This window comes from Pygocentrus nattereri, chromosome 16, assembly GCF_015220715.1.
Source record: "Pygocentrus nattereri isolate fPygNat1 chromosome 16, fPygNat1.pri, whole genome shotgun sequence".
NCBI classification, from domain to species: Eukaryota; Metazoa; Chordata; class Actinopteri; order Characiformes; family Serrasalmidae; genus Pygocentrus; species Pygocentrus nattereri.
The window spans coordinates 22,265,134-22,292,835 of NC_051226.1; the positions used below are offsets into that span (position 1 = coordinate 22,265,134).

The 27,702-nt window shown below is 38.3% G+C and overlaps 1 protein-coding gene across 2 annotated transcripts; it reads right to left on the reverse strand.

Moving 5' to 3' along the window:
* Positions 1-69: 69 nt before the first annotated feature.
* Positions 70-25,967, reverse strand: rgs14b (regulator of G protein signaling 14b). Of its 2 annotated transcripts, XM_037545789.1 has the most exons (16): positions 25,901-25,967; positions 24,731-24,853; positions 22,078-22,099; positions 18,657-18,826; positions 14,141-14,233; positions 13,817-13,960; positions 9,684-9,875; positions 8,665-8,791; positions 7,225-7,268; positions 6,902-7,096; positions 5,221-5,297; positions 3,026-3,152; positions 2,684-2,765; positions 2,174-2,223; positions 1,092-1,194; positions 70-615 (listed from the first exon to the last, which is right to left on the reverse strand). In XM_037545789.1, the coding sequence occupies exons 1-16, from the start codon at positions 25,958-25,960 to the stop codon at positions 317-319; spliced, it is 1,908 nt and encodes a 635-aa protein (XP_037401686.1). In that variant the 5' UTR covers positions 25,961-25,967; the 3' UTR covers positions 70-316. The 2 variants fall into 2 exon arrangements, with proteins under 2 accessions (XP_037401686.1, XP_017559934.1); XM_017704445.2 differs by lacking the exons at positions 24,731-24,853; positions 25,901-25,967 and adding an exon at positions 23,432-23,548.
* Between the last annotated feature and the right edge of the window lie 1,735 nt (positions 25,968-27,702).

Sequence of the window (27,702 nt, forward strand, 5' to 3'; positions counted from 1 at the left end):
GACATTTCAGACGGTGTCTATTACTATAACTATTGGAGCAGAAATTTTCAAAAGGAAACACAACCAGCGTTCATTAAAGCAAAGAATATATTTGACATTATGATATGTTTTAAAATAAATACAATCAACTGAACATTAACACTGTACCACATCACATCAACTGTAAACATCTTACAACATCCTCCAAAGTCCAAAAAGGTCTTCACACATCCAAGTGTCCACCTTCTCTAGAGATTCACATTCCTGAAGCAATCTCCATGTTCAGTGCAAGTAGTCTGAAATTAGACATCCATTTGGGCACATTGTTCGCTAAAGTTCATACAACAGTTTCCCGGGCAGGGTTAGAACACTGGTTTTCAGATCTTTTCCTGTCTCCTGGCCCTGTGGAGCAGAGTGAAGACATGGGGGAATCTGTGGAGTCTCCTTCTAGTGAAGACATATTGGAGTTGGTTTCTTCCAGTGAACTCAATTGGTCTTCCACCTGTTGCTCCTCTTCCTCTGTCTCCTCCAGGGGGAGCTGGAGGAACTGAGGCAGCATCAGGTGCTCTTTGCTCAGGAGACCTCGCTGGTCATCAGCACTGCAGCACTGAGCTCGATTCAGTAGCTCCACTAGCCCTGCAACAGTTTACCCAAAGCAGACATTGCAGATGTTATTTGTGGACAGATGTTTGTGATTACTAGCAGGGCTGGGCGATAGGCCGATATCTTTGTGTAATTGTGATAAATTGCGGCACTATACACTGAATATGTATTTTCTGATTATATCATACGTAACATCAGTACTTCTAAAACACTGAACAACTATATATATCATTAAAAACACTTTTAGAGAGCATGTAAACAACAAGCAGTGTATTCAAACTACACACATTGCACAGTAATAAGTTTGGTCATTAAAATTATTTTAATCATTTTCTTTTTAACCAATTTTTTTTGTACCAATTAATTTTTTTTCCTCCCACTCCTAGCTCATTTAAGCTAACATAAGTTAATTTAAGATGACACGACTGATTTTTGTGTTCCAAAAATATATTATACATATCAAAATGTCTATGTTTTGTGATAAGGTGATCTGGAATTGTAACTTTTACCTTCCATATCATAAGTTCTCCGCACAATAGGGTTCTTCTGTTTAGGATTTGATCTGTAGACTCCTGAGGGGCTCATGTCAATATCAACCGCACCTCTGCGTGCCTGCATACAATTTAAAGGGAAAATGTCACTTAAAGAACACATTTTCATGTTTTCCTAAGATGTCTATGGTGTTTTTACAAAATGTTATATACATATGATATATATATATTGTCAAAAGTATTCGCTCATATGGCTTCACATGTATATAAACATGAGTGACATCCTATTCTTAATTCTTATGGTTTAATAGGATGTTGGCCCACCCTTTGCAGCTATGACATGTCTCTACTGCTCTAGAGTCCAGTGTTGGCGCTTTACACCACTGCATTCGACGCTTTGCATTGCGCTTGGTGATGTAAGGCTCAGATGCAACTGCTCAGCCTTGGAAACCCATTCCATGAAGCTCTCTACACTGTTCTTGAGCTAATCTGAAGGCCACATGAAGTTTAGAGGTCAGTAGTGATTGACTGTACAGAAGTTGGCGACCTCTGCGCACTATGCACCTCAGCATCTGTTATTTTACGTGGTCTACCACTTCATGGCTGAGTTGTTGTCGTTCCCAATTGCTTCCCCTTTATTATAATACCATTGACAGTTGACTGTGGAATGCATTGTAGCAAGGAAATTTTACAACTGGATTTTACAGGAGGCGGCATCACGGTATCACGTTGGAATTCTCCTGAGAGCGACCCATTCTTTCACAAATGTGTGTAGAAGCAGTCTGCATGCCTAGGTGCTTGGTTTTATACACCTCTGGCCATGGAAGTGATTGGTACACCTGAATTGAATGATTTGGATGGGTGAGTGAATCCTTTTGGCAATATAGTGTGTGTGTGTGTGTGTGTGTGTGTGTGTGTATGTGTATGTATATATATATATTATTCAATTATTGGTCTTAATCTTATTGGTAATTATTATGAAATTACTATGTTTCATAGTGTGCTACAGTGTTCTTCAGTTAAGGTTTAAGGAGTTCATTTTTCCTTTCAAATAATAACAATTAGCACTTTTTCACTTTAAGAAATATTATCAGATTCACCTGAAGAGCAGGAACTGGAGTTGCCTTCGAGCTGAGGCCCTGGTCAACACCTGGGAGAGAAATTCATTAAGAGACAGATTCCAGTGGGCAATGTTTCCTGTGGACTGTGGAATGTGAATTCTGCAAGTATTTATTAAAAAGATAATACAGAAACCACTCCAGCGTAGTACAAATATAGTAGTGTAGTATATCAGGTTTAGCCTTGCACAGGGAAACAGTGGAAGGGCTCCAAACAATGCAAATTCATGGTGACATGTGTGCCACACAGGCAATTGCTCCTAACCCTCTTGCATGGTGGAGACAAACTATTAGCCCTACTGCTGTTATGCTCAGGCAAAAGATAAGCAGAAATGCCAAGAGACAGTGCAGTCCATTTGCCAGTGCATTTACTGATAGAAGCAAATGTGTCAATGGGAATCTCAGTAGTGCTATGTTGAAGACTACAGTGAGAATTCACATTAAGAAAATTGTGGCCATAATTAGACAAATTCTGTGGGATGGCACAAATACCTTTTATGCTGTCTAGGGTTAGTGTCTTGTTGGCCAGGTTGGTGACGATTGTGTTCATGTTTATAGGCTCTTTGCTTTCTTTCTGAAATAGAGGAAGAGAACGAATAGCATGAGACATGAAGGAAAATTCCTTGCATGTTGTACCCATTGAAAGATCTGTCCCATATAAACACAGTTCTGTTTTCTAAAGATTAAAATCCATTAAATGGAAATATACAAAGACATGAAAAACCAATCTCTCTGTATGAAAGCTTTGTTGTGCTAAGGAAAGGTCAAATTGCTTTCTTCGAACAAAGGACTGAACAAAATGGTTTGCTCCAATCATTCGCAGGAAGTGCTCACCATGGTGATGATGGTGTCCTGTGGGCGGAGGCGGTGCTTTTGGAGCACTGAGGCCAGTGCCTCCTGGAGAGTCTTATTGGATTTCACCATGATAGCTATCTGTTTACCTGTGAATGCCACCTCCACACTGTATAACAGACAATATGCAAGGTAAGTACCAGAAAACTACCACACACTGTTAAAGAGAGTCACCTTAAATTGTAGACAACGACATCTTATATCTGACAAACTATCTGACTAACTGGGTGTGTTGGAGCAGGTAACAGAGTAAAATGTGCAGGATAGGGGGTTCTCCAGGACCAGCGTTAGGAACCACTGGTCTAGAAGACACCCAGACTGGCTAGAATATATTGATATAGCAATAGTACAGTCTTCTATTCCAGACCTTGAATCTAGTTTCCAGGCTTGTTTTTCACAATCACTGGTAGTTAGTTCCACAAATTTTTCAAAATGTCCTCATAATTCAATAACTGAGACACAAACAAAGTCAATCAGAGTAGTCTGCTGTTACATAGTGCATTGTAGAGCAGCTTACCAACCAGATTTCTGGTGATTGGGAGCAAGGGTTGCAATGTCTACAATGGAAATATGGTCATTTTAATTGCTATCCAAAATCCAAACAGTGATCCTACACGTCTTCTGAGTTTTTATATCTAATGTTGACAATGATAAAACAGCAGCAAATCTGAAAATAATTCAGATTCCTTTATTGATCCCAGGGGGAAATTGCAGGGGAAATTGCAAATGTGAACCACTTAAAAGCCCAGGCTTATTACCTACTAACGTTTATTTTTCAGGAACAACAGGGACTTCAATGCAATCTTGCTGAACTATATAAGGTTATAGAAGTGTGTAATAAAACCTTAGGCCTGCTGGTTTGCCCTGGCCATTGAAGAGGTTAGAAATATATTTTAGGACAAAGGCTTTACTAAACAATGTCTCATGCAATAACTTTCTGTGAGGGAGTTTTTAGATACATTAAACTCTCCATATCTTTTGTCCTCTCACCACCGGTGTGAACTATTCTGAGCTGGTAAGCTTCTGCAGAATTAACCATTTCACATAAAACCACTATGACTGACTTTGTTCACATTCTTCTCAACTCCTAACTGATTTAATATTGCAGAATTTTAAAAAATCATCAGAGGAATTTCTTTTAACTGAGCTGTTGATGTAACTGATTGTTCACGTAGTGTTATGTCTACCTGTGTTTACAAAAAAAGGACTGTAAATACAACTCCATTTCTAGAAATTATCAGAAGACCTCAGATATAGTAGAACAAACATATGGAAAATATATCAACATCCCTGGTCAGGTTATTTGTTTTGTTGATTGTTTTAAGTCAAAATAAGTTAACATATTCTCTATAGGAAATAAACCTAAATATGCCATTCCTCTGCAAATTTTGAGAACAATTTCTATTTATTTGCTGAGTTAAACATGGTAGAAGACAATGATGCATAAAATGTAACATGTCGTAATGTCTGCATATTATTATCATCGCAAGTTTGTTTTTCCAATATGTGAAATTCAGCACAAAAACAGCAATTGTGCATTAAAATGTGCTCTGTAGAGGACTCATAGACTCAGAGAATCATTTGACCAGGGGCACCCAAACATTTGGATACAACTGTATTTCTTTGCAGGTTACATGCTCAGGTGTTGGCATTGGGAGGAACATGGCAGGAAAGTCTGTGGAAGTGTTACAGTTCTTATCATAATTTAGTGTGTGTCAAATGTGGTCACAGTTCATTACGTGCTGACTACATTACATGGTTCTTTTTTTAACTTTACTTTAGTTAACATGTTAACATGCTTACCTAAAATGCACTGAATGTACAGAAAGATAGATATACATTTTTCATAGTGAAGATTTGAATACGCTGTGGTTCATTTCTATAGTCAGAAATAGGCTTGTCTTTTCACTGCAAGGGTGAAACATTTATAGTAACTCATTCATTTGAAAAATATGTGCTGCTCCAGGGTGTTTTGTTTGCTGATAACCGGAACTCAAAGCTGAAAGCTCTCACGTTCCATTAGTTCCTTTCTTCCAATGGCACCGGATCAAACTGTGCACTGCGTGGCTGTCTTAGTTGACTGAGCTATTTTTTTTAGCTCCATTAGCTGTAGGAGTTAATAAGTAACTGTAAGTTTAGGTAGGGGGTAAACACTTACTGTAGGGGTAAACACTTACGCAAAAGTCACCCGTAGCTCTAGATACACTTGCTGGTCCTGCAACATTGAGCTATCTTGTTCCAGAGATAGGGGCTGCTGTGGGATTTAAGGCCAAGTGAGAAGTTATCAAGGCAAAGTGAATATGATAGCTCAAACAGGATGCAAAACAAACAGGCATATTTTATTTTATAGTTTATAGTTTTATTCCAAGATGCATTATATACACTAATACACTGTACAAACAATGAATCTCCAAGCACTTCCTAAAGGCCTCAAATCGTGGATTTTTCTAACATTTTATTGTTTTCTCTGCGGTCCATTTATTACATTTGTGTGGTATTATTTACCAAAAGCAGTTGTAATTCATGTTTAAACGACAGTTATCAAATGAAAATTTCTCTGTTACTTTAGAACTACTATATGTAAAGGAGCTCTATTCTGATCTGCTCTGTTTTGTGCCTCAAAATGCAGTCTGGGCTGAAACACGCCTTTATAACTTCTGCATTATTCGGCATTATTTAAAACTGGCTGATTTAGCTGCTTTGTCTCCATTTATGGACAGTAATATAAAGAATAAATATACTTTACGTAAGTAATATATTATAGTAATACATGTAAATCATCCTCTATAGAGTACTTTTCATTGGAAGGTGTCCAAACCCTAACCCTTAAACTTCAATTTGCTTTCATGTCACTACTGAAAAACACAGACTTTTAGTCCATAGGCAGAGCCTTAGTTTAGCCACACCCCTGCATTTTAGAGACTGCATCCCTGTCCCTCATGTCCACATGGTGAGCAGTTAGATACTATAGTTTTGGAGTAAATGTGTCACACAACCTGAATTTGGGTGTAACTTGAGTGAAGCATACATTTTCTGTAAAAAAGTTTTTTTAAGTTAGTTTTTGTTTCAATCAAGAATTTTATGTATGCACAATTGTTCACAGCTGTGCTTACTAGTCATTTACTGGCTAGCCTTTTCTCAAAATAGTCTAAAATTGTCACTACTGAAACATTTGTTAAAGTTTCAGCAGTGTTGCGATTGTTTTGGTAGTGACAAAATGGAAATTTCAATCATTTGTTTTAATGAAATAAGCATAATTAGGATACAGTGTCACTCAAAGCAAAATGACTTAGTCTAAAGTCTAAGTCAGTTAAAAGTAATTGCATTTTCACTCTCATTTTGAACCAATTTGGCTGAATGATCTGTCAAGTTTTGGCATTAACGCTCAATATAGAGACCACTGGCATATGTAGTGACCCCAAAAAGTATTTGGACACTTTAATTTTTGGTCAAGTTTTTTCTAAAATCTTTAACAAAATTATTTGTTTTGGTGAGAAACATTTTTAGCACAACATCAAACTGATGATGGACTCTTTGGAGAAAGCCAACCAGACTGCACAAAAAGCACTGTAAAGCACAATAGGGATGAAACATCAAAGCCTGGGGCTGCTTTTCTTAAAATAGGCTAGGAAAGCTTGTGTTCATTGATGGGATCTTGAACTCAGAACATGCCAGCCATGTTTTGAAAGAATACTTCAACAAGAAAATTACAGACTTTGAGCGATTCATTGTGTTCCCTAACACCTCCTTCCTCCTCACGCTTCTATACATGCACTTCCAGATATGTATCGATTTATTCCTTACTGTATATTGTTCTGTATTTTCAGTGCATTAAGAAGAGGCCTGAGTCAGACTCACCTTATCTTTGCCCTGCAGGTAGATAAAGATGTCAGAGAGAGGAAGACCTCTTTTCTCACACAAGCCCGTCAACATGCCACGAATAGTGAGACCAGGCCGGGCAGGGGTCAGCGAGGCTGTGCCATCGGGCAGGTACACGCAGCAGTACTTATCAGCCCCCGTCTTTGCTGAACTGTCAGCAGAGCGAGCCACTAACTGCACCAATACACATTCACACAGACAGCAGTTAGACACGCTCTGTCTGGATCTCCACTGAGAATATACAGTTATTACTGTCAAAATGTCTGATAATGTTTCACTGAGCAAAGTTTGGGTCGGCTCACCTCTGCATTGTAAGATGATCCAGGCTTCACAATAATCTGTGACTCTGTAAGATAAAGATCAGCGTAAGGTACAGGGCAACAGTGAAAGACTTTGTCGCATGGTGCGAGCGGAACCACCTGCAGGGTGGGGACAAGGCACCGGTGACCCCTGTGTCCATCAGGTGGGTCAGTGTGGACACGGTGGATGATTACAAATATCTGGGTGTATATATTGACAATAAACTGGACTGGGCGCCTGAGGTCCTTCAACATCAGCCGGACTACGCTCAGGATCTTCTATGAGTCTGTGGTGGCGAGTGCTATCCTCAATGCTGTTGCATGCTGGGGAAGCAGGCTGAGGGTGGCAGACGCCAACAGACTCAACAAACTGATCCGCAAGGCCGGTGATGTTGTGAGTGTGGAGCTGGACTCGCTGACGGCCGTGTCGGAGAGGAGGACGCTGTCTAAGCTGCAGGCCATTATGGACAATGGCTCCCACCCACTCTACGACACGGTGATGAGACACAGGAGCTCATTCAGTGCAAGACTCATCGTACCAAAATGCACCACAGAGCGCCACAGGAAGGCATTCTTACCTGTGGCCATCAAATTCTACAACTCCTCCCTCAGTGTGTGATTCACAAAACTCAATACCAAACTGTTCATATGTGCAATAACAACAACTGTGTGTGCAATAACTCAGAGGGACACTAACTTAATTTAAATAATTTAAATAGTTGAACTGCTTTATACCAGATGTTTCATATTTATTATCACAATCACCGCCACTTCACTGCATTCATAAGTACTTAAATCTCGTGTACATACTGCAAATTTCTCTATATTGTTTTAAATGATTAAAGTGTTTATTCTTTTATATAAATGGCTGCAACTGTAGCAACTGCAATTTCCCCCTGGGATGAATAAAGGAATCTGACTCTGAATCTGAAAAGGGGCGGCTTCTTGTGTTAGAACATGCCATTTAATCTTCCCTTGACAATATAAGGTTGAGATCAGTGGGATAAACTTATCCTGTCTTTTTCACAGCAGTCATAAAATTCAGTTCCTGACTACATTTTAGAGGGCTCTAACTGTTTCTTCTTTCTTAAAAAAAACACTGATACAATATATTCTGATGGAAATGTGCATGATTTACAAAACCAGAGGCAAACTGGATTTTCATATTCATAGATTAGCAGCCAGTCAACATTAATAATTAATTTTTATCATGTTTTTGTTTTTGACATTCAAACACCTGCAGTTAGGCTGTCTCTCTCTATCTCTGCACCTTTTTAAAATCTTTTGTATCTCATCTGTTTTTGTGGAGAGATGTATATAGTTTTCTCAGCAAGGGGACTGTCACCCCCACCCTTTCACCTTTCATGTCCTGATAACAGAGTTATGGAGGAAATGGTTTTGCCCTTGGCCTTGAAGGCTCAATTCTTTGATATCCTAACTCACCTCCCCATGATCCTCTCTTCTCTTTGCGCTTCTCCCAGCCTATCTTCCCCTGCAGAGGGCCTTTCCTCCTCTCTATCACATCATCAGCTTCCCCTGCTGCGGTCTTGCCAAGCTTTACCTTCAACTTCTGTGAAAACAAGTATTTTTACCCTCAGTACAAAAGAACAACAACTTTGGAAAAATAGAAAACATAAAATCAGATAGAATACCAGATTAATGAATACTTGCAGGGTATTTTTTCCCATTTAAAATATATTTTTACACATCCATTCAGGATGATCAAAAGGTTTAGGCAGCCAAGAATATGTTTTACAACTATCTTGGCAAGAAGTGTGTTTTTTGCCACTAAAACACTGTTTAACATTAGACTAAGCAAAAATAAATATAGGAATTGTTTTATTAAGTTAAAGTTTAGTTCCTAATTGGTGTTCTTTAGCCATAGATTTGTGAATTTCCAGCACCACATCACTCAAAAAATCAGTCTTTACCTGAACTTAACTGAATTATGAAAAGACAAAAAAAACACCTTTGAAGCGTTCAAACAGGAAATGAAAAAAATCTTTAGCAGTTTTTCATTTCTTTAAAAAGAGCACAATTTCTTTAGCCATAGATTTGTGAATTTCCAGCACCACATCACTCAAAAAATCAGTCTTTACCTGAACTTAACTGAATTATGAAAAGAGCTTCCATACAAGTAAAAGAGTGCCCAGTCAGTAGAGCCACACTCAGCAACAGAGAATACTGTACCTCACTCCTTCAGCCAACAATAATGTGGCTAGGCAATGAATCTAAATATAGAACATTACAAAATCCTGTTATTAATTTGAAGCCAATGGATATTAAGCCAAGTAACCCTTTCACTCCAAAAGCGTGTTCCAAATCCATGTCACATTCTCAAGAATAGAGGTCAGGGGTGTTCAGGCTGGACCTGGAGGAGCATAGTTTGGTGATTTTTTTCTAAAGCATACCAGGTTCATGTACTTAGCTCATGTTTCACTTGAGGTTCTTCTATTTAATACCTCTTTAGGTTTTTGCTCAGGCTTGGGCTGTTCTCTGGTTAAGGGGCTGCTGTGTCTAGTGGTGATGGGCAGTTTGGTACGCTGACCAGGCTCCGGCAGAGGCCTGCCCTCTACATTAGCCAGCATGCAATTCTGATAGAGCTGTGAGCGCACAAAGCGAGTGTAGCTGTCAAACTTCATCAGCTTGAAGATCTGAGAGAGAGAGAGAGAGAGAGAGAGAGAGAGAGAGAGAGAGAGAGAGAGAGAGAGAGAGAGAGAGAAAGGTGAAAGAAATGGTTAGAGAGCACCTCAGATAAAGTGGGTCATGGTTTTATTATGATTATGTCAGAACTGTAAGAGACAGAATTGTGTGCGCTTCTGCAGAGGTAGTTTTCTTCACTGTGTAAAGGAACAGAGGGTTTTATAAAGTCATTAACATTAAGACCCTGTAATGTGAACTAATGCAGCACTTCCCAACTAACAGCGAGGAGTACTTTCTGCATGGCCTAGTTTTGTGTTTTCCCTGCTTTAACACATCTGAATCATATCATTAGCTAATTATCAACCCCTCTCTTGAGCTTAATCTAGCATGTTAATGCAGTGAAAGTACTAAATCAGTGGTTGTGTCCAAAACCGCACACTCCCATTCTAAATGGCATGCCAAAAATGGTTTTGGATGGAGCCTAAATCAGTCCCTGTTTGTGAAATCGAGCAGTTCCACTGTGTATTAGCCCATTTTAGTCACTTTAAGTGAAGAAGAGTGAAAATTTGAGTTGCAGGGGCCAAATTGCACATTTCAAACATCAAACTAAGCAAAGAATGTACAATGTCTTACCATATTGTCATGATATCTGCTGCTGTATAAGTCAACATTACAACATAATGTAATGTAATGTAAATGCAAGGTAGTGAAGTTAGCTGCTAGGCCACCTGCTTCATTAAGAGCTTTTGCCCACATTTTCATTTACACACTCTGTGCTTTAGCTTATAATGTCCATGCAATTTCAGGTAGCTCTCCAGGACCAGGGTTGGAGACTGATTAAGTCCGATTAAGACTCTAGAGAACAAAACTTTGTATATGGAGAAAGATTGTGTGTTGTATCCGAATTGAGACACAGGAAATTTCTTCATCTTTCTTGTGAAGACCTATAGCCATTCACTTTCTCTCAACTATTCTCTATCCAAACACATCTAGCCCAGCTAATCAGCAAATAATCAAGCCATTTATGAGTTGGATCATTTATGTAGCATCAGATGAACTCCCTGAAAAGTTTTATTACACACGTCTGTAACCTAAGAATAGCTCAGCCAGTTTGTATTGAAGTCCCAGTAGTTACTGAATTATAAGGCTTAGTATGTAATAAGCCAGGGATTTTAAGGGGTTAAAAACATTGGACTACATTATCCAGTGCAGTAAGGTCACCAGGGCTGGGTTGAGTTGAAAAGCACTGCTACTAGTGCATAATCAGAGTTGATAAATGAGCATAAAAACATGACACTACAAATGAGACATAGTTAAAGCGTAGTTTCTACTAAGCAGTGGTGTACAACATGATATGGTTACTAATCCATAAGCACAATTTTGTCCTCACTTTGCCAAAGAATCATAGCATAATGGGCAGTCATAATTATGCTCATGGGTCCTTTTAAGAGAAGAAAACAGAACAAACCAGTCCTATCAAAACAAGTCACATGCTGTAAGACATTCTTTTACCATACATTAGCAGTACTCAGTATGCTGTTACCATCATACCATGATATATCGGAAAACACTGTGATAATGAAGTTCATCAGTAGCGCCCAGCACTAACTGTAATAGTTACTCCAACACTGAGGGTGTTTCACTATGAACATGACACATGAGAAAAATGTCTAGTGTTCGATTAACAAGAACTTCGGAAAATTTGTCAAAAACAGCTGCAGGCTGAATAACAGAAAGTGCACTCTGCACTCCAACACAGAAACACGCAAACATTTCCCTGAAATCCCATAGCAGTGAGTGACAAAAAAAACACCTTTGAAGCGTTCAAACAGGAAATGAAAAAAATCTTTAGCAGTTTTTCATTTCTTTAAAAAGAGCACAATTTCTACAACTCCTAGCCTTGTCACTGTGACTGCTTCTCTTTTTGTGGTGTTTGAAAGACATGTTCGGGTTACGTAAACACAGTTCTCTGTCAAGATTCTTGTCAATACTAAGGTGAAAAATAATGTCACTACTTTTCAAGCGGTTCAACCTTAAAGTAGAACAATCGAACCTCTCACTGCTTTTATATGTCAATGTACTTTGTGTAAGCTCTGGCCTTGTTTATGTTTGAAGTAAGTTAAATATAACATGTACAGAGAGCCAATCATGTGCAGCTTGCATATAATATTTGCTGCTAACTGGCATTTAAGGCAGCAAAGTTTCATTGTGTTGTTATGAAATGCTCTTCTTGTAAAACTGCTATCATTTCATCTCTATATATGATCAGAAACTGCACCTGGTTTTCAGAACTGGCTCTCTTCACTGTGATAATACAAACCAATAGTGTCTTTACAGTGGAGAAACAGTAAGAAATAACACTCGCGACGTTATGTGCAAAAGTCAGACACCACCCTTTCATTTCTTCAATTTCCAGTCAAAACAGCCATTAACTAAGTTGTTTTTCAGTGTCAGAAAAAAACAGGAAACATACATTTAACAGGAAATGACAAAATCCTCAAATGTTAAGTACAATGCCAAATCTATCCGTATTTAACTTGCCCACTCTTTACGCTTGTGCACTCTACTGCCATGTGAACTCCACACAGCTGTGTCCTCCCAACAAAAGTTGCTGCCAAAGATCTCATCCACTACAAAGCAACTACACAAACACACCTCGACTGGTCTGCACATTCCTCTCTCATGTGCAGCTAAAAGGTCAGAAAGAGACATTCCTGAGATTAGATATTAGATAATCGTCTTTCAGAAGCAAAAAGAAACTCAAAGAAAATGAACTGAAAACAAAGAGCAAACCTGCAGCAAAATTGTAGAGATGTAGAGAAAATGGGACCCCTAACAACCTTGCGAGACCTGGTAGACCACAAAAACTGCCACCATCAGATAAACAGCACTTAAAACTATCACTTAAATCTACTGTTGTTTCTGTCCATCCTTCCACTATAAAAGCCAACTCAACACTATGAGTCTGAAAGGATGTGTGGCTGCCGAGAAGGCATAACTGAGAGAAAATATATAGATAAAAAAAGGAAGAAAATTTGCACTCGAACGATGAAACTAGATAGAGTCCAGACCTCAATGAGTTCAGAATGGATTGTCAGAATAGACAAAAATGGATAAAAAAGCTGCTGACATTCTCAGATCAATGGACTGACCATTCCAGAGCCCAGACCTCAACATCATTGACTGTTTGACAGGTAGAAACTGCAATCAACTTCTAAGACTGAACTTCAGAGGTGTAGAAAATATCCCTGCAGATTTCTTTGAAAAGCTGAAAGAAAGTCTGTACTAAAGCTGTAATAAAGGCAAAAGGTAATAAAGGTGGACACACTAAATCCTAAACAATGATGGTGGACACACTAAATCCTAAACAATGATATTATGTTCAGTTATTGAAGTTTCTGTGGAATTTTCTGTTAAACATACACTTTCAACTTTTTTTAACCCCCACTGAAAAGTGAATAACTTGTACTAAATAGCTGTTTCAGGTGGAAATGAAATAAATGAAAGGTTGGTCTGCTTTGTGCACAGTGCTGCATGTGAAAGTAAGCGAGTTTCATGTCACAGTAACATTGGAACATTTCTATTGGTCCATTCATCATGAAATGCTCCCGTAAAGTAAAGAGGAGCAGGTGTTTTCAAGTAGTCTTTTAAAATATAGCAAATTAAAAAGAAAGAAAGTTAGGTTTCAATATGACATCGATAATATCTACACATTCAAGCTAGTTATTCCTAAGATTTTATGGCTATTCATTCCTTCTGGTGGTCATGGTTGACTTAGGTTAACATTTTATTTATTAAGGCACGTCCTCCTCCCTCCTGAGTCTATATTTTATGATATTTTAGCATTATGAGAGGTCAAAATGGTATAATTTCAAATACAAATGTAAACGTAAACGTATCATAGATGAGCTGATGACTGTTTTGGAGTGTAAACCATTAAAAGGTCCATTACCTGTTGCTGAGCCTTCTGAAAGACATCCGGCTGAGGGTTTTGGATGTCCTTTTCTTCTACTCGAACTCTGTCATCAATATTAATAGGAGTGGTTGCACTGTCGGACAGGTAACTGTTGTAGATTGAGAGAGCCTCCCTGCTTAGCTAAGACAATACAAAACACAGAACTGAAATTAGTCTAAGCATTTCTACGAACAGCTCTTCACAGTATAGTTGTAATTGATCATATGTGGGCAGACAGCATAAGGCAGTGTCTTAGATATGAAACCAAAAACCAAGTATTTCGCATATGATTCATTTTAGTATGAAAAAAAAAACCTTTACCTGATCAGTATTACTGGCAGGTATCTTGCGGAAATTCTCACACGCGAGCCAGAAGAGGATATTCTCCACACTGACCTCTGACTTCAGAAATGCCTGAGAGATTATAAACCACATTCAGATTAGGTATCTACTAGGGGTGTGAGAAAAATCGATTCTTAGATACATCACGATGCGGACGTGAACGATTCTGAATCGATTCACAAATGTCAAAAAACAATTTTCTAACTTTTCATTTATAATGTAATGTTGACTTGGAAGTGCAATGCCCGGACAGTCTGTGAGGTGCACACAACAAAAACACAAATGGATGAGTGAGAAATCCGACCGGCTCTGCATTAAAGCCAGGTTTGGTCAGGAGTCACAACCCAAATGTTCAGAAGAGCCACAAAAATCTAACCACCTTGGCAGCCACAACATTTAATGTTCAGTATGTCTCAGTATGTGCGAATGTCCTAGAATAAGATAGGTTAAAAACATAAACAAGAGCGCAGACTTACTTTGCTCTGCCTTAAGCTTTAGCTATAGCCGCTTTCCCTCCGCAAGAAAACTTTTCTTCTAAAGTAACCCTAGATCAGTTTCTTGTAAAACGTCTCTCAACTATCGACAGTTTTATGAGGCTGTAGTCACTTCTTGAAGTCGCTCCAGCTTCTTGTTTGAATTTTCCCGTTCCACCTTAAATTCTAACTGAGGCACCAAATGTAAATGTGGCCCCATTTAAGATGGAATGGGAAAATTAGAGAGAAGTTCATCTTCACAACTTTTTACTGTTTAACAGTCTCTCATTGCAGATTTAACTTGCCAGTAAACCAACTGCAGCACTTATGAATGCAGATAACACATCGTTGCTACATGACCTGCAGCCTGCACGCCAGTTCTCAGCCATTGTGAAACAGGGCTTTCCCTGTCTCGAAGATGTGTTACTGACACAGCGACCCCCACTCTCTACAACCGAGGTTTTAAAACCACTAAAGAAAACAGGCAGGGTGGCTGTAATGTGTTGCGTGGACGTCTATTATCACAGGATCTTATTTGACCGTAACAACACATTTTATCACAGATAAGTCGCAGCAGTGTCTCATGTGTTCCAAGCAATAGCAGTGAATGAGAGCCTTCTAGCTCACTTGCCACATCACTTACATTTGATTTATTAATAAATGATATTGGAAGTAAATTCATTATAGATCATTACAAATACTTTGCTTTAAAAGTACCAAGTCCTGAGACAGTAGGAAACTAGAAATCCTGTATAGAAAAAAAGATACTCGTATAATCGCATCGCAGTCCTCTGAATCATAACCTAGAGATTCCCACCCCTAGTGTCCACCATACACACCACATTAACATTCAGCTATATCACATGAATTTAAAGTCACATAAAGAAACTTAAAGGAACAGTAAGATGGTTAAAAAAAACCCAAATGTAAATTAGCAAAGACATAGTTGGGGGCTATTTGCATCTGTAGTTTTGCAACAGAGCTTTTAGGCTAATGCAGCTAACACGTAACAAGAAATCCTTTTATTCATCACAAGTTTATTACATGCTAAGGCTTTTTATTGCTTATTTTATTGCTTTTATTGCTTATGTGGTTTCTGATATGCATGACATACACATATGTGTAAAAAATAAATAAGAGATAGGAGAACAAAGCTAAACATATAGCAGTATCTACCATGAAGCTTTTTGTCAGTTGATTTTTATAGATAACAGAATCCTACAGTATCTGAAACCACGTAAACATGTGAGATTCTTTAGCTACACGTGCAGTCAGCACTGTGTTAATGGGGTATAAGCTGCCATTTTCTTTAGGGTATATTAGCCTCGTAGCTCCAATGCAAAGCTAAAGAAGCAAGACATCAAACTGCTGATTGATCTCATTTGGAGTAAAGGGAAAATGTTTGTACATTTGACTGTCTCAGGATAATAATCTTCACTGGCAACTTTAGCAGTGAAAAACACAGTCTCCTCCCTCTCCCCTTCTTCTTCTTCTTCTTCTCCTCCTCCTCTTCCTCCTCTTCTTTCCGTTCTCCTCTTTTTCTTCTGCTTTTTGTTGCATCGATCTAGTATCCATAAGCAACAGCAAAAACACTTGCAATGCATGCTAACCAAATACATTACACAAGCACACACCATACCCCAACACCTCACTAAATCAAGCCAATGCCAGCTCCAGTTACCGTCAACTTGCACCGTGCCCCAATGGGGAAAAGCCAGAGTCTGAGGTTTCATAACCACAGTCTGAAACTATAGAGCCTGCACTTTTTTGCATTTTAGTCTTTCACTTAAACATCCTAAACCCTCCAATTGTAGAAGTACTCTTTCAGAAGTACTAGTTCAGAACGACACAAATCATGCTTCTATTGGCTGTAAAACATGGTCTTAATCATTCATAATGCTTCAGAGTTTCCCCCTGTCATAGCATAAGTGCATCACCCCCACCCCACCCCACAACAGGTGTCCCAGCCCCCCTCAGCAATCTGCACACCTCCACACTCCACCACAATTAGCATGAGTCATTATGTGGGCTGATTCCTTTTCTCTCCCTTCTTGCAACACATTTCCCAGTCTGTCCTGATGGATAAACGTATTCTAAGGCCAGTGTTAATCTGGGAGCTGAAAGATTTTCTGATGGGTGCTGATCAGCTCAGCAGGGAAGCCGTGGTCACTCTCAAAAGCATGGAGCATGGTTTAAATTAAATGACAAGTAGACAAGTGCGTCATTTAGAAACACAGTGCTGACTCACTTTGAAAAGGAAGCTTTCTTTTCCGAGTGCTCTGTGAAAGGCTCGCTTAGCCTGAATTAAAGCGATTGATCTCCACTCCCTCCTGGTAAATGTTTTCATACAGTCATTAAAACACTCCAGATAAGTCTATTGTATATCAGATGCACTTCTCACTCATCAAAGAGCCATTGTTGAACTGAACCCACTGAACCTTGATGTCCATTCAGACAGATTATGATTTATCGTTAAGTACACTCATCGTCAGTGTATTCCCTACACTCAGATACTATCAGTTCATTAGTGCTCAAAATACACAAAAATGACTACTGAAGGTGACTCCCATTGGTGGAGTTAAATTAGTGTTCTTTGACTCCTTATCATGTTTTTACAATATTCTTCTTACTGCTAAAACATTTTCGGCATCTGAAGTTTGCTTATTTAGTTCTGCACTGGAATTTATGTAGCTAACAACCAATGAAAATCTATAGCTACCAGTTTATCACCATGTAAACTGCATGACTAAATCATCACATGCCTGCCTCAGACCATCTAGAGCTGTTAAGTAATCTCGAATAAACTTGTTTATGTGGTTTCTAACACTGTATGACTTACTGTTTTCTGCTGGTCTCTTGTCTACCTGAGCTTGTGGGGTTTGTGAGCTTGTGTATTTCTTGTCATGGTCTAATAAAAGAAATAACCCACTCAAGTGTTTGGCAAATAAATAAATAAATAAATAAAAATACAATGACATATTTAATTCCCAGTGATAGCACAGCAGTCTGTGGCTGGGGGCCCAAGACAGCCTTCCCTCTCCCAACATTCCTCAGTACAGTGCTAGCCACAGTGGGCTAATGACATAGAATTGGCATAGAGTGTTCTCCTCCAAGGATGTTTAACTGTCCAATGATGGTGAGTTAATTGCACTTCAAAAAGATATGGTGCTTCACATGACTCAGAGGAAGCATGTGCTAGCCTTCACTCTCCCAGCTTAGTAGTCATATGCTAAAGGAAGACCTAGCTAGCAAATGGAATTAGCCACCAAGAAAATAAATGAATAATAATCACAATGGCAATAAACAATTCTTCCAGCAAGTAGTTTGTTAACTGTGACTTTAAATGGCTTCAAATGTGCCTCAGAACTATCTGTTCTCTAATACCCCATTTATAGCTCATATAGAGATGACAAAATGTTCTCATATCAGAACAGCATTAGAAATTCGTCTGTTGCTGTGGTCTGCTGTTTTGGTGCACATCAGCGTTCAAATGGTAGATGACTCACTTGTCCTTGCAAACTTGCACTAACAGAGCGATCAGGGCTCATTCTAACCAAACCAAACCTGCCAAGTATGAACCCAAATTTATGAGGTTTTTTATCTTCTGAGCAATTCCTTGAGGTTCATTTCCTTTAAGAAAGTTTAGTAATACATCACTGAATAACAACATTAGAAGAAGTCTGGTGAACTGTGAGACAAAATGCTTCACATTTGTTCATGTCTGAGGTTCAAGACACCATTTATGGCACACCAAAGAAACGGCCTCCAGCTCCTCTTGTCATCAAACTGTGATGAGGACATGATGTGACAGGGCTTCTTTTGGGTTATGATTTTGAGAATCCTTTTGTGCCACTTAGAACTATTTCTTGATTACTGCTGCAGGTGCTGATAGAATTTCGAGGACTCTTCCTGACTTCAAAAGAGGTTCCCGCCCAAGAACAACTTGAAAAACTCTCACATAATTCAATGCAACGACATAGGGCTTTGCAGACAATTAAGCTAATTAGAAATGTTGTACTCACTGTGAAGTAACGCACTCCCAGCGGATCTTCTAGCAGCCTCTCGAAGTTGACAGCCCAACTGGCCACCTGACCCACTCCACTGGCCCTGCCACTGGGCACACTGGGCAGGCTGGAGTTACTGTTGGAGCAGTGTGTGCCTGCACGCTTCTCCGGCTCCAGTACATTCAGCTCTTGTACCATCAGAAAGATACACAGCAATGTTAATATAGCACTAAAACAATGCAGCAATTTGCTCACTTAAGACAATCTAGATGACATTTTTACCCAGAAACAGTAAAAACCCACATTTGGCCCACATTTCAATTTCTCATTCTCACAATACATATTAGACCTTATTTGAGCTGGGTTGGTGTTACCTATTAGTTTTTACAAGACTGCTAAATAAGAATAACACTAGCTCCTTCATTAATAGCAGTCCTGTTCAAATCAACATTATTGCAATACTAATATAACAAATCTGGGTGACAGACATCAGCACCTGTTTCTGGGCTGATGGAAAACAAAGCTACTCACTACTCACTCTCACAAGGCACAGCAATTGGTTAAAGTAAATGAGCCCATTTTACTATTCTAATTCTATTGTATCTGGTATAAACTGCAAGATCATTTTTGTTGCTTGTTTCTTTGTTTAAGGATTGTTTTAATTCTAATCTTATGCTGAAGTTAAAGTACGGACTATCTGAAGTAATTTGGAAAAAGTACACAGATCCTTTTCCCACGTGAATTGGCCTGTCATATTCTTTACAAATTACATAGACATGGACTTCCTGTGGTATACTTAATCCATCTTGTATGGATTTAGTTTCATAGTAGTTGCAGAGTAATTCATAGAGCTTACTGAATAATAAGTCTTAAGATAAATAACTGAAGTTTATGTGGGTAAGCTCTGGAACTGACTAGAAATAAAACTGTCCAAGACTTAAATGGTAGAAACAGGACTGCGAAGGGTACGAAGTCTCCTAGGTTGGCCCTACACTCTAAAAAGTGATGTGTTGAATTCCAACATACCTATTTGTGTTACTTCTAACACATTTTGTGTAAAACATAGCAGAAGAAGTGGTGTCCTTAGCTGAACACACCAATGTGTTAAGGTAAGAATAAAATTAGTTGTTTTGAACACGTCCATTTTAAGAGTGTTCCAACCATCCATAGGCTAAAGCCCAGCCACTTGCAGGCCTCTGCTATGACTAACTCCATATCTGTAGCCCTTTTGTTCAAATACAGTTTTTAAATGAAAAGAAGTGTCATGAATAAAACCAAAGTTATTTCCAGTTACTGCTATGTCACACATTTACTTTACAAATTTCACTGAAGTATATAGAGTCTGAAGTGTTATGTTCTTCGACAGACTGTGCTAGACAGTGAGAACTGTAAATAAAGCAATAACCCACAAACTAACAAAAGCACAGTGGGTAGCTTGGGTTCCCCTTGAAATATAGCAATATGAAAGCGAGAGGACTCCAGTCATAGAGAAGTTGAAATATGCAGCTACTGTTGCCCTTGCTGGACGTTGGTGATGAAAACTGCATTCACCCTATGGAAATCACACGGTTCTCAGACTCTGATGAAGCTCACTTTGTTCACTTAAAGTGTTATAACAAAATGATATACTTATTAACCCCCTTATAATCCCAGGTGTATTACATAGTAAGACTTCTTATTCAGTAAGAGCATGGACTTCAGTGAAAACTGGCTGAGCTATTCTTAGATTATAGAAATGTGTAAGAAAACTTTGCGCCTGCTAGTGGCCATTTAAGGGTTAAATTTGAGCAAATAATGTTATTATGTGCGAATATCTACACAAGATAATGAGATTGCTCATGATTCATTATTTTAATCATTTGACAGCCCTACCTATTCATGCTCTGATAAAGACTGATGCCTTTGAAAATCATAGATTCTAGCTACAGTTTAACCCATTAAACTGCAGGCTTGGCATTGAGGTATTGATTTTAAGACTTCAGTAACTATTTAAATGATTTGACTACTTTATTAACTACTCTCAAGTAAATATGTCAGTTTTGAGATTATGAAAGAAGAGAACTAAAATGTGGGCCCATATATAGATGCTTAGAGTTTAAGCATCAGATATTGTTCCAGTTATGGCAAATCACACTGAGGAATCACTTACATGTGTTCAAATTCATATTAAAAGTGTTACTTGAGTCAGCAAACTAATCATGTGTCATACTGTTTTGCAAGTTCAACATTATAAAAAGGACACTTTTTCTTCCCTAGATGGTGACAGCCATGCTTGCATTTGTGACTGTGTGACTCAGATATGATTTTTTTTTTTGCATCATTGAACTGATTAGCATTTCCGCTAAGCCAAAATGTGTTCCTGGAAATTACTCTTTGAAGGTCGATCTGAGATTTTGATCTGACTATATTGATCACTATGCATTAAAGCTTTGTGAATCAAATTTGCGTAGAAGGACAGATCATCCTCACTATTTTGAGGCATCAGAAAGACTTCAAACATTATTTGTTGAGGAGCGGTGGTGGAAACGCTCTGGTATTTTGGTAGCATAATATCAGTAGAGCAATTCATGTCATGAATCCAATTCTAGATAGTCACATGATTTCTACTAGCTCTGTCCATCAGTCAGTCTGTCTGAATGCCTGTCTGTCTGACTTTCTCTCCCCCACATTAAGTATGAATCGATGAGAGGAAGTCATTGTGGTAAAACCTGCACCCCAAACAGGATGTAAACAGGTCAATGACAGAGTGAAAGACTCAAACTGTGACTTCGAGAGCGCAGAGCACAAGCCACATGTGAAACATGAAAATAGTGTATACAACAGTATATACTTAAATACCTATTCATTCATAAACTCATTGAGAACTGATATACACACTAAACCAAGGGGGTTGTTTGACTTATAAACTGAAACTGTGTCAACATTAAGGAGTTCAAATGGTCTGTACCCACCATAATTTAGTTTGCATTGTAGTCCAAGTAATTACTGAGTAATTAGCTTTGTTACTCAGTAATAAGCCACACATGTTCAATAAATTGTATTTTATGTTGAGGTAACAATGTCTACATATGCTGACCCAAATCTACTCGAATGAACTTGAAATTCATATAGCAATTGTTCAATAGATTGTAAGTGTAGGCCTAGCTTAGTCACTCTCAATAGTGTCCTGTTTAAAATTAAAATTTCTCTAACTGCACTTTACTAGCGGCCATCAAGTCATTAACTAAGCCATAAGAATTGTGGTATGATCTCAGTATCTCATACTAAATGTCACTGTATCAACTGTACATCACAGTGTAAGTTATGAAAGTTAAACAGCCTAAAAATTAAAAAAGCTCGAGTAAATTTGCTGTATAGTGGATACAGTGGATAGATTGGAGACACAGGGTAACATATTGCTTGTTCTCTCTGCCAAGTACATTATTAATTCATAACTCACCTCCATCTGAAACAGCCAGTGTCTGTAGGTGGGGGAAAAAATTACACTGGATGAGATTGAATGACTCATAGATGTATGTCAGTGTGTTAAGAGTACTCATTAATCACATATGAGCAATGCATGGCATTCTGAGATAAACCCAGTCTAAGGAAAAACACCCTTTGCACACAAATAACACACAAACCAGCAATAAAGTAAAGCAAACACATGGCTGCTCTTAATATAGTAACCAGACTGGTAGAAGAAGAAGAAGAAGAAGAAGAAGAAGAAGAAGAAGAAGAAGAAAGAGAGAGAGAGAGAGAGAGAGAGAGAGAGAGAGAGAGAGAGAGGGAGAGAGATAGATGGCAGAGACATGGGTGGGAATACATAATGATCAACTGTCTTCTCCCATGGGTTCCTTACAAACATCAAAATCTGATACAGAAATAGAAGTGGCCTTATCTGCCCAGCAGTATGTTAAATCTTATTAAAAAATAATCTCTTCCCCGAGAAGGAATAAACAAATAAACAACTATAGAAGAATCCGGAGGCAGAAATGTAGAACTGATATAAAAAACATCAAACCTAGCTTTGGGTGATATACAGTCTATTGATGCCACCCAACAACACTGATTCAAAATACAAACAAAAATGGTTCCTTTCTATGAATTTGACTTCTGCATCGTAAATGTTTACAACATTGTGTACTGTTACTGTCGAAACAAAACTTATCCCCAAACTTTACAGTAGAAGTAAAAACTGGATGGTAAAAAATGGAAGTTAATGTAACTTTTGCAGCATTTCTGTTCGTCCGTTCATCATGAAATTTGGGCTACAAAATTACATGTCTGTGAAATAAAGGTGACCATTTAAAAAATGGGTATTGACCCATTGGGTATTGAAGTTTATAGTACTTTGACAGTGTATACATTTGTTTTACAGTATTCATTAAACGTATTAATGCTAACTTAAATATCAACTAATACTTTTACACTGTGATATATTTGGAAAATATTGGAATGCTGAATTGTATCAATACTGCCCAGCACTAATCACTAAACCTAGCTGTAACACAATAAACTGAACAGAATAAAGTTCAGACAGGCCTTTGAGTTACCACAGTAAGAGTTATCCGTTATTCCATATGGAAAGATGTAAGCTAATAATGTGTTCTAGTGCTGACACTATAATCTTCATCTCAACACTTTTTGCTATGTTTGCTACTTGAGAGTGTGGTTTAACTGTAATGATTATATATTTAAACTAATAGACATTGTGAAATACATCCTGCTTACAGTAACATTATCGTGTAGCATCAAAACATACAGACACACAGACAAACGCACAGAAATAAATGAAGCCCTCCTAATCATACCTTTAGTCCACCGGTCATATCAACGTTATTCGATTTCAGAGACATAGCCTTGGCTCCAAATGATCTTTAGGTCCTATACAAGAGCATGAGCAGGCTCCAAAATACGCTGTACCCTGTCGTCTATGACCAAAATGTAACTTCCTGCTAGACCAGGAAGTCTTGCCATAGCAACTTGCCACAAGAGGAAGTGTGGGCACCCATTATACAAAAAACTGCTGAGAAACAACCCCAACACAGTTAGATAATCATCCAGCCAGCATATCAAATACACTAATCAAATGATCAAAAGCTCATATTGCATTAACAGATGAAGTGAAGGTCTAATAGCTGAGGTTGAGATATGACCTAGAAGCTCTGAGGCAGACTACAAACACTACAAACACTACAGAAAAAGCTTCTAGCTTTCATGTAGATAGAAACTCTATATTATATCAAGGATCTTTAGACTTAAAAAGGCCCTTCACACTCACATCTCATTTACAAAGCGGTTCTTTAAAGTAACATCCACCGAAACGTACTTTAGGGAACCAAAAGTGGTTCTTCTATGGCATCACTCTAAAGAAGAGTGTAGGCCAATGCTGGAAATAACCATAGAGGGAAAGTAACGCCTGCATTAATATGCTGTTAGGGGGAAAAAAGAGAAGCTTTAGCTTCAACATCACATTGGAGAGAAAAAAAGCTTTTTTTTTTTATCTGAAAGCTTCTGAGCTGAGAGTATTACCACTAAAAGCTTATCTGATGAATAAAAATGCTGAATGTTTAAGAGGAGGACTGCACGCTTAACTCCTTCAAGTGCAAGAACTTGCACAGTCATGTGAAAAAGTTTGAGTACCCTTTGTCAAGCTACATGTTATAGGTGGAAATAAGTGAGCACATCCTCTACATGCTCTGCAGACATTTCAGCACATTTTAATGCACAATTACTGTTTACTGAACTGAACAAATCATAAATAAAATGTGGCCTGTGCAAAACTTATGGTATATTTTATGTGTACCTTTTTTTCAAATAAATACAAAAAGATAAATACAAGTTGTGTGCAAACATTTGCAAAAAAATGGCACATTTCAGTTTGTGTAGAAGATATGTGAACTTTTTTCACTTAGAAAGTCCACAAAACATGGTGTTTGAACACCATGGGTGCTCAAACTTTTGCATTAGACCAAAAAAGTTTCCACACTTCCTGATGACTAAATAGCTTATCTATTAGTATTTGAATAATTTATGTTAATTACTGAATAATAAGTCTTCAGATGGAAAAACAAATGTTCAGCCTGCAGTTCCAATGGGCTGTGTCTTACCTTAGTGAGGGTGAGTGGTCTGCTCTCTGTGAATGTGTTGTGTCTGCCCAGTCGTCTACGTAGAGAAGCACGTAGGCCAAAGTGAGAGAAGCCTCTTGTTATTTCTTGGAAGCGCATAGCTCTCTTGGAGGAAAGAGAACAAGTTCGAGGGGTCAACAAATATGATTCCATCAACATTGACGTACAGTACAGCGCAAAAGAATTTTATTTTATCTCCAGTCAAAACAGGAATTAAGTAAGAATTAAGTTATTCATTTGTCTGTCTTTATCACAGCTTCCATTCTTTTCAAAAGACTCGCATTCAGTTTCAAAGAAATCTGAGATATTTTTCAAAGAACTCTGGTCTTAGAAGGTTTAGAAGTTGATTACAAGTTGATTTTGCTTCTCACACATTCAGTGATGCTGAGGACTGGGATCTGGGGTGGACAGTCCATCAATGTGAGAACACCAGTGTCAGTTTTTGTCATTTCACAGTAAAGGCTTGACAGCTACACATCTTTTTAGACTCAATAGTGGAGCTTGATTCTCACCTCTCTCTCAAAGATAGAAGCTTTAAATGCTGTTTAACTGATGTTGACAGTTTCGGTGCGGTGGTCTACCAGGTCATTAGGAGTCCCATTTTCTCTACATCTTTTGACAATTTCCTGAACTGTTTTGTAAACTGCTTTGTGACTTATTTTCGGTTGATTCTCCGCAAATGGACCATTTTACACATAATCTCTTCTAATCTCTGGAAATTAAAATAAATAAAGGGTCCTCTCTGAATTTCATCTAGTACTACATGAGAAGCAAATAAACAACATCTATCTTCTACTTGGACCATTTCACTGTTTTTGCACTCTTGCCACCTGTCATGTCTTATTAGTAGTCCAAAAAATTGCTTATCATGTGACGGACATACCTCTCATCAAATGTGCTCTACAGTGCTTATGTTTTGACTAGGTTCCTATTGCAAAACAAAAAGCATTCTCAAAAAAAAGGTTATTAAAGCCATGTTTAATAAACCTAAAGAGCTAACAATGTTTGCCCACTGTAATGTTTTGATATTAAACGACCTCAAGGTCTCAAGTGCACATCACCGTTGAAGTGAAGGAACGTGTTCAGAAAGAAATGACCATTCCACACATAGCTGCACAGTGACCTATAATGTAATGATGGGAATCGACATACCTTTTCCCTGGAAGGGAGAGTGAAATTTTGATGGTGGTGGAAAGAAACAGAAGCGTCCATGCTGGAACAGTTGGTTGGCGTTGTGTTGAAGTGAGAGAAGCTGGTAAGGGAGTTATGGTAGGTTCCTCAGCTCACATGAACTGCCTATCACTGTGTAAACACCATCCCTGTCATAAAACACAGCTCTGCCAGGTATAAAAGTCATTCAGTGGGAAAACATACTGATCAAGCAACTGGTGGCCTGAGAAACCTTCAGGCAGCTTAGAGCTAGCTATTATTGGCTAAAGCTAGCTAAAGACAGATCAAATGTTATAATTTGAAGGAAAAAGCATTAATCAGTCATTGTATAGAACTTATATACATTGCAATACTTCTTCAGACAAAATGTTTCAAGTATGTTAAAGTATGTTTTTTTTTTAGTTTTGTTTTTGTTTTGTTTTTTGTTTTGTTTAGTTTTCTTTTGTTAAAACTTTAAAATGTTAAATTTGGGATATCCCAGCTGGAGTTTCTATAGTAGTTACACTCTTCAAAATAAAAGTTGCTCAGTGGTTCTTCGACTTGAGGTACAGTTCAAGGAAAAAACATTTAAGCTGTACATTATTTGGAGTTTAGATTTGGAGGTTATTCAGACACCTCATTTATGGTTTAAAGAACCAACTATAAAAATGTCTTTAGGGGATCAAAGTGGTTATTTTAGGGCATCGCTGGAAAGCAAAAGCCTTTTTGGCAGCTTTACTGTTGAAAATCTAGACACTGAGCTCAAACAGTATCTTAGCTTAGCTAGTGGTGATCTTGTATGTGGTCGCAGGTGACATTAAACCACAAACTCACTGTTAAGTCATGTGGATCAAATCTGCAGGCCCTGAGAAGAGGCATGGTACGTAATACCTTCATAACAGGTGAATGCATTTGTCTTGGCCTTCCATGGAGCTAAACCAGCCTCCGCAGGCCAAGACCAGCCAGCAAACCGGAGGCAGCCAGATCCTCCTCACCTTCTGAGGCTGACACCTGTTCCTTTCAGATGATATGTGCAGTGATCCATGCGTGGCCATAAGCTCACCGTGATACACTCCGCTTCAGTTAGTGTACCGAGAGTGGATGGCAACACAAGCATTTGCTTTACCGCACATTTGGGGAGAGCAAATAAGGTAATCAGCGATGCTAACACCATCGCTAGGGCTGGCAGGAAAAAAAGGGAAGCTCTGAGATTGTACACGTCCTTCCAGATATTCCATGACCAATCATAAATCTCACAGCACCTGGTTGGAGACAGTTGCAGCAGAATGGAAATATGTATCAACGTGTAGTGAGATGTCTTCTAGGTGGAGAGAAAGCCTTCAGAACAACTGTAAAAGCTGAATGTTTTTACTGTAATCATTAATGTTCTCAACAGGTGCCAAAAAGGACTCTTTGGAGTGAATCTACAGAAGAATCACCTTTCAATGGATGGTTAAAGAATCATGTTTGCAAATTAGATACTTAACAAAGTTTAGCTTAATATAAATGTAATTTTAATGTAATTTATACCAGTTAAATGTTTGGGTTTTATTTTTCAGAGAAATGCATTTTTTCTTCAATTTTATGTTTTCCCTCTTGGAGTCTGCTTATGACATTTGTGTATTGTTTGCTTGCTGTGCCTTTAAGACTGATATATGTAAATGAGATCTGTGTTCTGATGGGCTGCCTTATATTGTGTGTATCATTCAAAAAGCAGTCTTGGTTATAACATTCTTTATAACTTTGTAAATGCGCCGTAGGTAGATACATGTGAATGTGTTGGGTTGCTTGACACCACAAAAACA

What these genes read in the sequence shown, in the direction of transcription:
- rgs14b (XM_037545789.1), bottom strand. Translation starts at nt 25,960, where the DNA reads ATGGACGCTTCTGTTTCTTTCCACCACCATCAAAATTTCACTCTCCCT. An exon ending in GACCACTCACCCTCACTAAG is followed by an intron (nt 22,100 to 24,730) that starts GTAAGACACAGC and finishes CCCCACCTACAG; the next exon opens with ACACTGGCTGTTTCAGATGG. An exon ending in ACCTGCAGGGCAAAGATAAG is followed by an intron (nt 5,298 to 6,901) that starts GTGAGTCTGACT and finishes TAAATCCCACAG; the next exon opens with CAGCCCCTATCTCTGGAACA.